Source organism: Stegastes partitus, unplaced genomic scaffold (genome assembly GCF_000690725.1).
Source record: "Stegastes partitus isolate 25-593 unplaced genomic scaffold, Stegastes_partitus-1.0.2 Scaffold1212, whole genome shotgun sequence".
Classification (NCBI taxonomy): Eukaryota; Metazoa; Chordata; class Actinopteri; family Pomacentridae; genus Stegastes; species Stegastes partitus.
This window is the reverse complement of record NW_007578943.1, coordinates 149,225-163,364: the sequence shown is the minus strand read 5'-3', so window position 1 is coordinate 163,364 and position 14,140 is coordinate 149,225. Positions and strand designations below refer to the sequence as shown.

Sequence of the window (14,140 nt, the reverse complement as noted above, 5' to 3'; positions counted from 1 at the left end):
GTACTAACTACTAACAGGCTCAGAGGCTCCACAGACCGTTTATGATTGCTCTGAGACTGCCAATCTTCATTAGGATCCCCCTGGCAGCCACAAACGCACCCTCCGCTGAATGCACTTGTCTTTACAACATGCATTGACTGTTTTTACAGTGTTTTTCTTTGCTCACCTTGTCTCCGATTGCACAGCTTTTTCCCGTCAGCCTTTGACATATGATTTGAAGTCATTTAATCATCAGCTAGAAAGCACCGCATCATATTTACAGCTTTGATTCCTGACAATATACTGAGTCCACTCATCACATCTTAGATTCATTGTTCTTTCTTTGCCCCACGACTCCCTTCAAGCCACCCCCCCCCCCTTTTTTCTACATTAAATTGCGTACCCCCCCCTCCTTTTTCCATCACTATAAGTGCCTCATTCTTTACCAGACGGCTCTGCCCGACCCATCCCACCACCGCCCACTTCTGTCTTCTCCTCTCCTAATCTTTTCCTCCTCCACGCTTTCAATGGAAGGTCCTGCAGCGTCCACAGAAAGAGAGGGAAGGATGGAGCTTAGAGGGATGCTGTGAGGATGCTGCACAACAGAGGGAAGGATGCACTTTGTGGGAGTCCTCGGTGTCTGAAAAGCCAAGGAAAATGTACCTTTTCATAAATCTGATCAAAAGCCGTCCCAGGATTCTCTCAAGGACTAACTAGTAGTCTTTGTACCTCTGGTACAGGGATTTTGAAGGACAGTCTAGAGAGGGAGGGGAGACGTGGAGCAAGGAGCAGACAACAGTGGAACAGTAGAGGACGTGAGGAGGTTTTTCAGGAGAGAATGGGCGGACTAGACTGGTGTCTCGCCACAGTCTTCAGTTGGGCAAAATTCTTCTTCTACTGCATCTTTCCATTTTGGAAGCCAAGGAAAAGCAATAAGAAGGTACAGATGGTATTTTACATTTGATTTGAATAAAAGTTGGCTTTCAGGATACTTCAGGTAAATTTGTTTTTCTTTTATTCAGTTTAAGATTTACCCTCCTGCATGTTGAAGTTGGCTTCAGTGACTGTTGTCCTTTTCCCATTTGATAGCAGCTTATTTAGTCACATCAGTTTGTCAGTGTTGGTCCAAGCTGTCATGTCTTTTACTATTGGATGGATTTCGATCACATTGGGTTCTGATATTCATTGTTCCAAGAAGATATATAATAATAATTCTGGTGACCCCTTGACTTTATTGCTTCTTTTTCTCTAACTGCAATGTCTTGTCAAGAGTTACAGACATTGCAAAAGAAATAGATGCAGACATTCATGTTTCCATCAGGATGATTGTGTTAACTTTTGTGGTTTCTCGCACTATCATCCTGTCAAAAAATGATCCGATTTAGGAGCGAATGTGTGCAAAACTAATGACGTCCTCGTCAATTTAGTGCTAATTAGCAAATGTTAGTATTTCATCACACTGATAAGATAATATGTTAAACATACCTGCTAACCATCAATATCTTAGCACTGTTACTATGTGCATGTTGGAACACTCACGTTAGCATTTAGCAGCTCAAAGCAGCTCTGTGCTTTACAGAGCCGTTACCAAAGCTTCAGTCTCTCCATTGACTAAAACACATGAATTCAATCATTATTTTTCTCACACCGTTAACAGACGAATCCCAATTTGGAAAAATGTCAACTAACTGTCACAGATTGAGATACAGCTTCAATTAATCTGTAAAACGTACTTATGGTGATCAATGGAAATGCAGTAGCCTAATGAATTACAGCCTCCAACAGAGAATTTATGACACATAGTGATTACGATCTTCTGCATTGCACCCGTCACCAAAGGTCGCAATATTTCCATCTGTAGATGACGATCGGGAGAGATAAGCACATCAGGAGATGCGCACCAACACAAACAGCAGGAAATTGCCAGGTTGCCTTCACTTTTTTTCCTGATAGTATGTCTGCGCTGATGAACGGATCCATTAATCCTGTCGCTGCTTCTCTTAGTTCAGACACACACTTTCTGCACAGCCACACAACAACTCCTCATTAAAGCACAGAGTGTTATAGCTGCACCAACACACTGAGGGTGTGTTTTCACACTGAGAGATTCAACTAAGCAACATTTTATTAAATTTTTCCTTTGATACTTGACTCTTCTGTGCCATGACATCAGCATTATCTAAGAACTAGAACATTTCTGAATGATTTTTGAATGTGAGAATGCAGCTTTTCCTGGTGAATATATCCGGCTGTAATCATACACAAGGTATAATTTACACAAGTGAATTTTATTTTGAAAAGCCAGCCAGTTTCACGAACCTTTATCAGTACCTTCAAACATCTTTGAGCTTTTACTTTGAAAGTGTAGTCCAGTGTCAATCAGCCAATCAGCTGTAAGTCACTGGTTGCTTGTGGTGAGCAGATTAGCCCCTCAAACAAATGCTCACAACACAAAAACTTTATCAAAATCAAAATTCTTTCACCGTGCAAAGCACAAACTTGTTTTGAACAAGCTGATGCATGTCCATGCCTGCACTGTGTAATATATAGATTTGGTGGCAGGTTAGAGAGACTCACCGTTTCAGATTTTTACCCCAAATTTTGGATCTACAGTATGAGAGTGAATTTTAATCTATCCTCTGGAATTTATGAAAAAATCCTAAATCCTATGGTAATGAGACTAATACTGGGTGAAAGGTGCATTTTTATGTATAAATTGTTCATGTAGAGGAGAAATTGTGAGAAGGAGACGAGGTTAGCGGGACGTTTTCATATTTTTTTAAATTCAATTCCATAATTTACCTGAAGAAAAATGCAGGATTTAAAAAAAAAATCAGAAAACTTAAGCTGTGACTGTGTATAAAGTGTCTAAAAACACACATTTAGAGGAATAACGTTCAAAGCCTTCTGTTTAAATTTTGAATGAAGTTTCTACTGTACAATCTGCCAGAGCTACATGGTTCCAAAGATGGTTGAGTTCTGGCCGTTGTCCAGCCCGCTTCCATTCATTTCAATGTTTTTTTTTCTTCTTTATTTTTCAAAATTTCTTTTAAAACTGTACGATGAATCGCTATCAAAAGTCATAGTGCACCAGTCCTTCATGCTTTGATGTATAATTTGCATGGGTTTTCTCAAAGCTACGGGACGAGTTTGGTGCTTAAAATCAGAAGAATCTATAAGAATAAACCCACAGACTGGCAATAAGTGCGCTTTATTGCTTATGCCTTGGCACACTGAATTAGGCTCCTGAACTGCATGTTGCTGTCAAATGTCATCTTGGTTTTAATCATGCTCAGGATATGGCCTAGATCATAACTCATCCCTGTGTTGTTCTAATATTATCCAGGTTACTGCTTATCCGTGCAGAGGTGTTTGATGTCTTTATGATTCACACCTCTGATACGACTGTACTGAGGAGCAGCTGTTATCAATATTAGACTTTGTTTTACAGCTGTCTAGACCACATTTTATGACCTCATATTTACTTTTTTTCCCATTTTTTTCTTTCTTTTATTTACAACTTACAGTACACCTTAGACTTGGGTCAAAGCTTCAATGTGTTGACGAGATATTTCTGATTTTATACCGTATACCGCATTTTGTATGGAGTCCAGTATTTTTTCTCTTGGGAGGAGTCACTGGAGGGTTTTAGATGGACACTAATTGAACTCAGTACCTGAAGTCTTTTAATGGAGCACATTTAGACAGCGGTCGTTCGAGTTGCGAACGCCTGGAATTCTAGCTTGTCGACCCGATCATCAAAATAACTGAATTGTTGTGCTGCAAGACATCACTTACATTGGTTTGAGTAGAGGTTTCACAACATTGTTTTTAGGTTTTCACCTGCACGCATGCAGTATTTTCTATGTCTAATCACGATTATACCCATGTGGATCATATTTTTTCCAAGGACCAAATATTGGGTTGGACCACTGGACGAACATGTGGCCACCTCCACTGGTGTTGTTTTAAATTGTCTGCATTCTTAAGAAATTAGCTTGGTAAATGAGTAACCTGTCGAGTGCAATTAGAAGCCTGTAGAAGTTGCGCCGTGTTGTGCACGTTCTTATTGCACCAGTTTCACTAAACCGGAGAGCGACTGAATAACAGGTAAGCCATTTTTCTGGGTTGGTGTCCTGACTGGTGGTAAAAACTGGCTTTTATTCATAAATCGTATTTGAAAACTAAAACAAAAGCTGTATGTGCGGTGGTGAGTATTTAAAAACACACGTCCTTCATCTGACGCCATGCCACTTTTCTTTTCTGACAGCTGTTCAAGTCTTTATTTCCAGCTTATTGCTTATTTAGTGGCAGTATTAAAATTGCTTCCTGGCGCTCTAAGTTTGCAAAAATGTTCAGTTTGCCAGTGCGGGTTGGGTTGGGAAATCTTGCAAAGTGGCCAACGCTAGATCTTAAGTTATCTCTCGTGATTCTTACTAAGCAGTGTGAGCAAATGGACCACATGATGGTTGCAGAGGCGGTAACCAGCAGGTTATATGGTGGAGAGACTCGTGTAACAGCGACGGCCTCCTGTAGTCTGTCTGTAGTCTCTGATCAATAGCAGGTGTTTGGTACAGCGTGAGCCACGATTTATTTATTTTAAATTACTGTCAGTGTAAGAGATGTACTGGTTGTAACCACTGAGCTTGCAGAAATGTGTAGAATTTTTAAAACAAAATAGATCTTCCATGTTGTCAGCTGTTGTTTTCCTCATGACAGTTCTTCAAAGAAGTAGGGCTGCCCTGCCCAAATGCTTCACACCATGTTCTACAGCAGTATTGTTGTTGCCTCCATGGGTCAGTGTGTTCTGGTGCTGGGTGGACGGCGCTTCCTCTACGTGTTGCACAGCAAAAAAAGAACAGAGGAAAAACGTGCGCACACATGTGAGCGTTCTGCAGAGGGAGGGCCGCGGGTCTGTATTGTTTTCAACAGATGGGAGTCACAGGGATGGGAAAGGGTGTGTGCGCCTCTGTGTGTGTGTGTGTGTGTGTGTGTGTGTGTTTTGAAGTGTGTTTGTGTGTGTGTCGGGGGCCTGCTGGAGTGTGTTCTTCCTCTGTCTGTCAACAAGTGAACTCCCCCTTCATCTAGCAGGTTCTAGGACGTCAGCCAAGATGACAGAACACACCCCTCTGCTGTTTACACGTTCACTCTCTCCTTATCTATCTGCTTATCTACCATCTCTGTCAATCTATCTGCTCATCAATCGACTACAGACCCTATTTTCTGACGTTTTTCTGCCTCTTCAACGTCTCTGACAACTTTGCAATAGTTTCTTCTGTAACTGCTTAACTTTTCATTATTTTTTTTAGACTGAATCCTTTGTAGCAGGCTGTACAGCTTTGATCCCTCTCTGCTGTTTACCCATTTTTACTTGGTTCAAGGACGGTGACCTGCAGCGCTTAATCTTCTTAATTGTGTGAGAGTCTCACTGTCCACTCTCAGCTCTGTTTTACCCAAGAAGACAGAAATGGTCAAGGTTAAAGAGGTACTAAAACAAATCCTTTGAGTCATCTGATTAGCCTTGGAAATATGCCCACCCTCCCTGTACTACCTTACAACCTTCCTCTCTCACACACACACACACCCTCCATCTCTGCAGTCTCGCCTATTTTGAATGCCTGAGCTACACACAAGTGTCCGATTCTAAATGAGGATGCAGTTTGTTTGGTGGCCACCAGTGGGCGCTGCAGGTACACTTGGTGTAAAGGAAGATGATGACTAATGCTGTGCTAAAAATATGGATCACTTTGTGAATATGCATAATATTACCAAAAAAAATCTGGTTTACAAGAAGTGCTTTAAACGGCCATAAATCTGTAAACTTGACATATTCTCCCGCTGCCTCTCTTGGCTGTAGTTACATATGGAAGATATTTTGTTTATCAGAAATAAACAACGCATCATGCGCTGCTAGAATAGAGTGTGCTGGCAGGGAGTTGGAAGATGACTTTATGCAAGAGCAGATCAGAGTGTGCAACGCTGTCATGGTTGCACTTTCACTCGAGTACAACTAATCTCTGCTGGACAACACTCCAGTCCACTGTGACATGGTGTTACGTTCTAAAATAACCTCAAAGGGCTAGGAACTTTATTGTGTGTGAAGTGAAAGGTACATTATTGAATATAGTTGCATCTGAATACACTTGAAGCTGATGTAGTCAATAATGAATCAGATCATTGTGAAAGAAGCTTCTCATAATGATGAACCAACAGAGAACTGTCTCCCAGCTCTGCAGATCCCCTCGGCACTGCAGAGACTTGGTTTTGTTTTGGGTTTTCCAGCCCCAGAATTGGCTGTTACGGTGCAGTCTCACAGCTCTCATCAGCCTGTGAGAGTAATCTAAATGTTTTGCACATTCCAGGCATTCATTTTAGCTGTATGTTGAGCATGCTGATGTTATTGGCCATTATAGCAACTTAGGAGTGTTCCTGATTGAAATGATCAGTTCTGCAGCAAGTGGTAGGTACAACTGATATGCTGACAAAGGTAGTTCATAGCATATAGAAATGTGTATTTTGGCTGAAGGTAACCCTAAGTGGGTTCTAAATTCAAAAGAAAAAAGAAAAAAATGATGGAAACGATTGTCAGTGGAAGCCAAAAAAGACAGATGCAATAATAAAGAAAAACACACGCAAATAACTTGATGGACGTGTGTGTGTGTGTGTGTGTGTGGTGTGTGTGTGTACATAGGGTTTTGTGTGTGTTTGTGTGTGTTGGTTAGAGAGGGATTAGGTTTAAATGTTTTCTCTATAACATTGTCTCCTTTGGCGAATGTGTCTGTGTAGGGGTGGGCCTGCAGGAAATACCAGGGGATTAATCCTCCGGGCCACTGAGTGAGCGTGTTTGTATGTTTCTGTGTGTGTGTGGGTGGGTTTGTGTATTTACATAGTGTGCGTGAGAAAGATGTGAATATGTGCGCGAGAGGGCGGGGAAGAAATAGGTGGCTATTGGTGGATGTTTATGTATACGTATGTGGTGAATTTGATAGTTTAAATCAAGTTTGTTTATGTCTCCAGGAAGTAGTGGGCCTGGATTTTGACAGAATCTCTGAGTGTGTGTGTGTGTTAGAAAATGATGGGTCCATGCATGTGGCCTGCAAATGAGTATATAAGGGTATGGAGGCTTTAGGTATGTGCGTGTTTATGTGAGAGAGAAACCTACAGAACAGGATAAATAGTCACGTATGGGGCTAACATGGCTACTGATGAGCAGCGAAAACTAAGCAGCTTTTACTTCTTGACCCACATCTGTTAGTTTTTGCTATACTATCGTCAGGTAGACACTCCAGGGCTGCTTTTGTTATGACACTTATTTAAAGCATATGTCAAAATTTGGCGAACACTTTATTGAATCTGGTCTTGTGAGATGACGTGTATCAAACGATATACTGATGATGATATACTCTTCATCAATAGCAAAACAAAAGTTGCTCAAGATAATGTTGCTTAGTTTAACTTAAAAGCGTTACATGGAAACCACCATTAAGACACTGAATGAAAATGAAAAGTTCATTTGCATGAACAAACCCTGTGTGCGCCCTCCCTGGCTCATGATGGCCTATCATGCCATGATGACGGAGCCCCTTTGCTTTCAGTCGCTCTGCTCGAAGCTGCTGTGAGTAGACGAGGATATGCAAATTTTGTCAGTGTGCAGTCTGCATGGCTACTGCATTACAAAGGCACATGCTGCACAAGTAGTGTGCATACATGAAATATATAATACAGAGAGTAATATAATAATAGCATCATGGGTTAGGGTCTGTAGCTGTCCAAGTGCAAATCTGCAAGGTTGTATGATCAAGGTTAAATCCCAGCGACCTGCTCTGGTGGGACCTGGTCCAGGTGATCCACTGAAACCTTTGCCCCGGTTGGCTTCCAAGTATCTCCACTTTGACTTACTTCTTTGTTTACTGTGTATCAGGGTGAGATCATTCGTTTATCATTATTTTTTGAATGCGTCTGTAAATGTATGTATTTGTGCATGTTTTCACCCTTCAGCTAATATTATGAATATTACTAGGATTTCCCTTGATTAATAAGCTTAAAGTGGTTAAATTCAAAATATTTTATTTTTATTCTTCTATTTTAAAAAAAGAGTTCATTAAAGTGGTCAATAATTATCGATATTGACTAAAAGGAAACATTTTACTGTGATACATTATAAGCTCTATTGCCCAGGCCTGGGATTTATTAAAACAAAAACAAAAGCGAGTGTTATCCCTTAGGCGTACAAGGCCTTATTTTAATATTGCATGCACTTATTAGTAAATTGAATTCATTCCAGTAGTAGAACTGTACATTTTTAAGAATTGAACACCAAACATTAAGATAGGGTGTCAAAAAAACCTCAAATTTATGCAAATTTCAAACTGCACTTTGAGCAAAGGCTGAGAATATAAATAGAAGGTGTCTTTAGTTGACATCTGAAGTGATTGAGTATTGCATTTGCCAGTGTCAGGAGAAATGCCAGTGGGCATTCATCTCAAGGGTGAATACAGGCGGAGACAGAGTTTATAAAATATTAAAATGGGCTCAATACAGAAATACACAGGGAGGGTGTGCAGCCGAGGGAGGGAGGGGGATGTGAAGTGCCATGGATGCTGAGGGGGACGAAACAGGGAGGTGGGTGGTGGTGGTGGGGGGGGGGGGGGTGAGATCAAGGAATGAATGAAATTAAAAGTGGTGAGACTTAGAGGGCTGAGGAGGGAGGGAGACATGGGATGAGAGAGAGAGAGGAGGGGCAAAAGAGATGGATAATAAGTGGACCACCCCCTCCCCCCTTTGCTCCCGTGGAGAGGTAGGGGCAGCCTAACCCCCCTCCACCACCACCACCACCGCCCTCCCCCATTAAAAAAAAAAAAAAAAAAAAAAAACCTTTGTGAAACTTTCCCCGGCCGAGGAAAGAGAGGCAGAGTGAGCGCAGAGGAGAGGCAGTCAGGATCCAATTTAGAGGAGAGACGGAGGAGGAGGAAAAAAAAAAAGCCAGCGAGACAGTGAGGAACAGGGAGAAAGCAGAAGTCTGAGGTGACAGAGAGCGTTTGTGTCCAGGATAGTCATGGCTTTGCAGTGTTGGGCAACTCTTCTCCTGGCTGGATTAGATTTAAAGAAGCCCACTGGTCTGTAGCAGCAGCAGCAGCAGCAGCAGCAGCAGCATCACTCCTGTCCATCACCATGCCATCCGTCTCCCTCAGCCTGCCCACAGCTCTGGCTGGACCTGCACGCACCTGGGTCTGCCTGTCCTGCATGTTCTGGGTGAGACAACTTTTTCAGCCAGAGTTTGCTATCAATGTCGCTGAGCAATTTGCACAAGATTGCACATAACCTGACCGTGCAACATCTTACAGATTTGCACAAGTAGTTGAATCCCGACTATGTACGGTGGGCGACAAATTCAGCTTGATGGCGCAATAGGTAACAGATTTTCTATGAGGATGTTGTCTGGCTTATTAAAGGAGGGGTGATACTTGAAAATGCTGATCAAGTCAAGCTGGTCAGGGAGTCTGTTGGGTGGTCTTCTTGTCGGGGGTTGGGTGGAGGGTTGGGACCCCGGCTGTGGGGGGCCTTGGCACGGTGACACATTCAAATGAGGGAGATATTATGAGGGAGGGCGAGTGAACATGAGACAAAACCGCGTGTCGTCTTCTCTCCTCGGAGACGTGTTTTGCATTCTCTCCGCAGATCACGCCGCAAACGTGTGTTCTGACACTGGCTCGAGTTAAAAGTGCCTCCTGCTCTCTTCCCTTTTAGTCTCTTTCTCACCCTTTCCCACTCCCTCTGTGTCCCGCTCCCTCTCGCTCTAGGTGGTTGGGACACACAGCTATTTTTTGCTTTCTCTTGTATAATTCAATCTGCCGCGCATTCCCGCTCACAGTGAGGGGTTGTTTGTGCACTTGTGTGCCCTCTGAGCAGGGATGTGGTCGGCGAGGAGCTGTGTTTTGTGTGTGCGTGTCCACGAGAAATGTGCTGTGACTATGGTTTGGACATTTGTCTTAAAACACTGTGAGTGCTTTTCCTAATTTGTGCTGATATGAAAGAACATTCCTGTCTCAAATATACAACATTGCACGCTGCTCTCCACTTTTTCAGCTGAATAGAGGATGAAAGAGGAGAGCGGTTGAATAGACCATTGAGATCCATCCTTCCCCATTCTGCAGTGGTCCTTTGGGACATGACTGCACACCACTGGCAGAGCTGGAGTTCTTGGCGAAGAGACTGGATAATCTTACAGAGCTCTTCATCAGTTAATTACCATTCTTTCTTTTGAGGAGCGGGAGGCGAGGTGAAAGGGGGGTCGTAAAAGAATCTCAAAGCCCCCCAGCTAAGCTGTGGGTCACTGATTGACTGCGTCAGAGCACTGTATGACAAAGCCAGCTCACTTAAGGGGGCGGGGTTCAATCTGAGCCCCTGTGTTAATGGCAAATCTTTGTTAGGTGCTAAAACAGCCTTAATTTGGGCACACCTTAGTCCGACATACTGGGGTTAGGATAAAGTGGACTTCGTCTTCTGTACCTCTTGTTGGATTTTCACATAGCTTTAGAAACCCCATCATCCTGGGCCTTTCCAGTGTTGGATAAGGGGGCGTCTGTGCCCAGTCATTGATTTAACTTTCCAAAAGTGATAATAAGCTGTGTGATCTATCTGTGTGTCCTCGATTTATTTGCTACTCAGCCATATGTGGCACTTTTCATGTCATCAACCAGTGTAGTGTGAATTAATACATCATACATGTGTAATGAAATTGGCACAGCAGCTTCGAAGGCTTGTGTTGCGAGCATCCTACAGCTGACGGATAACAAGCAGTGCACAGCCAGTACTCTCCAGGTGGAGCTCGCAATCTAGGGAGAGCAAATATGTAGAGACACACAGACTACTGACGGTAATTATTTAGCTCTCAGGACCGAATTAAGGAGATTTCATACTTTGCTAAATGCCATGAACCATACAGTACAGCCCATCCCTTAGGGTTAGCAGTAGCCTGACTCACTCATCACCTGCTGTCTGTTTGGTATTGTTGTCAAAATCCAACAACCTCCAAGCAGCAACCTACACGCTGAAAGTTTTGCTAAAGATGCAATGAAGCAGACCTGCTTAGGTTGTAGATTATTTAGCCGTTTTAATGGCCATGCTTACCTCCCTGCATGCAAATGTTCCACTAAAAAAAATTCCTATTACACTGTTTTCTAAGGACGCCATTGCTGCATCCTGGGTTCAGCACCGCCCAGGATCATTTTGATAAATTTATAGAAATACAAACAAGCCAGAACCACAGTTAAGTTTAAAAACTTGCAAATGCTCTGAAGGTACTTCTTTTATCTGATGATATTTTGCTGGTTTGCATAGAAGACTTGCTGTAGACATACTTCTTGGGCAGCTGGGAAAGTGAGTACAGCTGCAAAAGCTGTTATGAATAGACTGGGCTATAGAAAGAGGGAGAATGAGCAAGTGAGAGTGAGTGAGCAAGCACAGATTCAGGAAACAGACCATCTTCATGGACTAGACAAGCCTGGCCTCAAATAGGAAGGGCTTCCTCTTGTCAGAGCAGGATGATCCTGGATAAAGGGATATTTTTCCAGCATGGATGCAGAAAGAAAGTGGTTCGGGAAGTATCGGAAATGGCAGAAACAACTTGAAGGACAGAGGAAATGAAGAGAAGATGCTCTGGGGCAGAAACAGAGGGCAAAGTAAGAACGGATGGTGCAAGATGCCTTGAAAGTAGACCTTGAGAAGAGTGCTGCCTGTCCACCAGACACTATGAATAATTGATGAATGCCAAAAAGGTTTTTAGGGATATTTTATCAGGTTTCTCTGAGAGGACCATAAAACCGGTCAAACGCCCTCTGCCAGCCCTGCCTTAGAGAGCATTTAAAGGTGATGCAAATCCTGTTGACATCCAAAACAACAAGTTTTTAACATCCCCACTTATTGTGGCTTTTCCACATAATAGGTGTAATTGATGTGTGCCAGGCTATTACAAAGGTGTTGGTGGCCGTGGTCAGGGCCTCTGATCTAACAAGTTGCTGCTGAAGAATACACAACCTCAGCTTGCTGCCTCACAGTCGTGTCAGTGCAAATATTGACCCCTGGCTAAACCGTCAGCGTTGTCAGGGTTCAAAGAGCTGCTTGGGATGATCGATATCCATTAACGTACTTTCAGTCCATCTAGGTTCAGAGTTGGGTCTCAAAAGGACCGCTCTGGGAAATGGTGTCATCTGAGGAATGTTAGGTCAGTTGACTTCAGTTGTCTTGACTTGAAAATAGACAAACCCCAAACCTGTTGCTGGATCTGCCTCTGAAAGCGGTGTGGATGTCAAAGTAACAGGAGGTCTTCACTTAGATTATAAATGATTTATTTCTACCTGTCATCTCCTTATCTTTGTCTCTTTTCCTTCACCGTCCTCATGCTCATCTCCGTTTCCACACTCCCTCTCTCTGTTTCTTTTTGTTGCCAGTTTGAGTCTCCCCCGATCCCGGTTCCTGAGATTACCTCTGATTTGAGGAAAGTGTTCCACATGTTGGGGCCCCTTTGAAATACGGCAACATTTCTGTAATTGTAACATCTGGGTTTACATCGCCCCACATCCACTATAATGGATTTGCCATGCAGTTGCTTCCTGGGTTTGGAGCTCACTCAGATGTTGCCATCCTGGGGTATTCTACAATAAGATTTGCGCTGTTCTCATCTTTGTGTGGCTCTTCCCGTTTGTTCCCTTGACGGTGACTTGGTTGAAAAATCTTGAACAACAAAAAGGGAAGTTTAACCCTTGCTCAGTTGATTTATGGGAGTTGTTGAGCTTTGTGTAATACCCCCACCCACCCCTTTCGTTCCTGAAGAGACCCCCAGCTTTGTGCATGCTCCACTGGTCACATTGGCTTTAAACCTTCCATGATCTTCTAGTTTTCCCTGAAGGGAGTTCTGGAATTCAGAAACGTGACTGTGTTTCAGTTTCTCCATTTGCTCTTGCCTGATCCACGTTTATTGTCTTGTAGACTACAGTAAACTCAGTTTATCCACGTTTTTATTGGTGATATATGTTCCACTTAGCTGCTTCTTTAGCTCAGGTAAAATAAATCTAGTGGTATATAGTAAAGGCACGACATGCGCTGATGCTATTTAAAAGCACAGCCAATGATCAAATAAAATGTAGAGGTTTTCCCCCCAGATACCTGCTTCACTTTCTTAACAGACATCAAACCTTTAAGTCTTATTTAGTGCAATATTAATTAATGTATCTGAAGGGCTTCATCCTGCTTGGCCATGCAGAAAATGTAGTACTTGTCCTCTGGTTGGGCCCCGTGTCATGTCCATTACACACTGTATGTCAGAGGTGGGGCATAACAATCCATCCATCAAGATTCCTCATAGATCAGGATTGTTTTTTGATGGTTTTTTTTTTTCCCCCACAACTACTCATGTTAACATTTGCCAGCAAATGCTTTGTGGTGATTTTGTGAACTTTCTCTGAGGCTATTCTAAGGTCAAAATGACCTTTTGACCAAATGAACTGGAACCTTTGACGTGTTTCATGTGTTTTATCTTCCATTTATTATCTTTTTTCTTGCGACATAATGTTAATTCAGTGTTTCTACGTTTAGCTGAATGTCCATATTAAAAACAACTTGTTCAGCAGCATGTTCTGTACTTTTGGTCAGCCTCTTGTGCTTAAGTTTGCTCTTGACGGACTGCTGAATGAACAAAGACAGGGCAATAAATAAAAAATGGGCGACCCTACTGAAGGAAATGCCTTAGACTCTCGAGGACAAGGAGGGTCAAAGGTTAGCGTTTGAGAAGAGGAACAACGGTAGGGACCGGCCACAGACTTGGCTCTGGAGTTTGAGGAGGTGTTTGAACCTGGTAACAATTAAGATTGAACAGCGAACAGGAAGCTTATTGTGAGGCCTGGGCCCCCTCAACACTGGGCCTGCAACACTGCAAATCTGTCCCCCCTTCAATTGTACTGGGATGTTGGGGATGCAGCAATAGAAAATGAGCTTTGATTATGAGTTCAAGCAGTAACATGAAGTTATTTTTTTGTCACCATCCTACTGTTGATCCCCTGATGATCCCCCGACCTCCCTCAGTGTTCCTGGACCTGCATTCATGTAACTATTTTATCTCATCCTCACTCCAGCATTTATCAATACATTGTACTTGTTTAAGCCA

The 14,140-nt window shown here is 42.8% G+C and overlaps 1 protein-coding gene across 14 annotated transcripts in view; it reads left to right on the top strand.

Moving 5' to 3' along the window:
• The window catches only part of tns1b (tensin 1b), a 187,175-nt gene that overhangs the window by 25,314 nt on the left and 147,721 nt on the right, over positions 1 to 14,140 (top strand). The window contains exon 1 of one of the 14 annotated variants that reach the window (XM_008297336.1): positions 8,920 to 9,231. The exons of the other annotated variants lie outside the window; for them this stretch is intronic. Within the exon in view, the coding sequence (XP_008295558.1) occupies positions 9,151 to 9,231 (81 nt within the window). The 5' untranslated portion in view covers positions 8,920 to 9,150. Of the gene's footprint in view, positions 1 to 8,919; positions 9,232 to 14,140 lie in introns of those variants that run through there. 14 annotated transcript variants of the gene reach the window in all.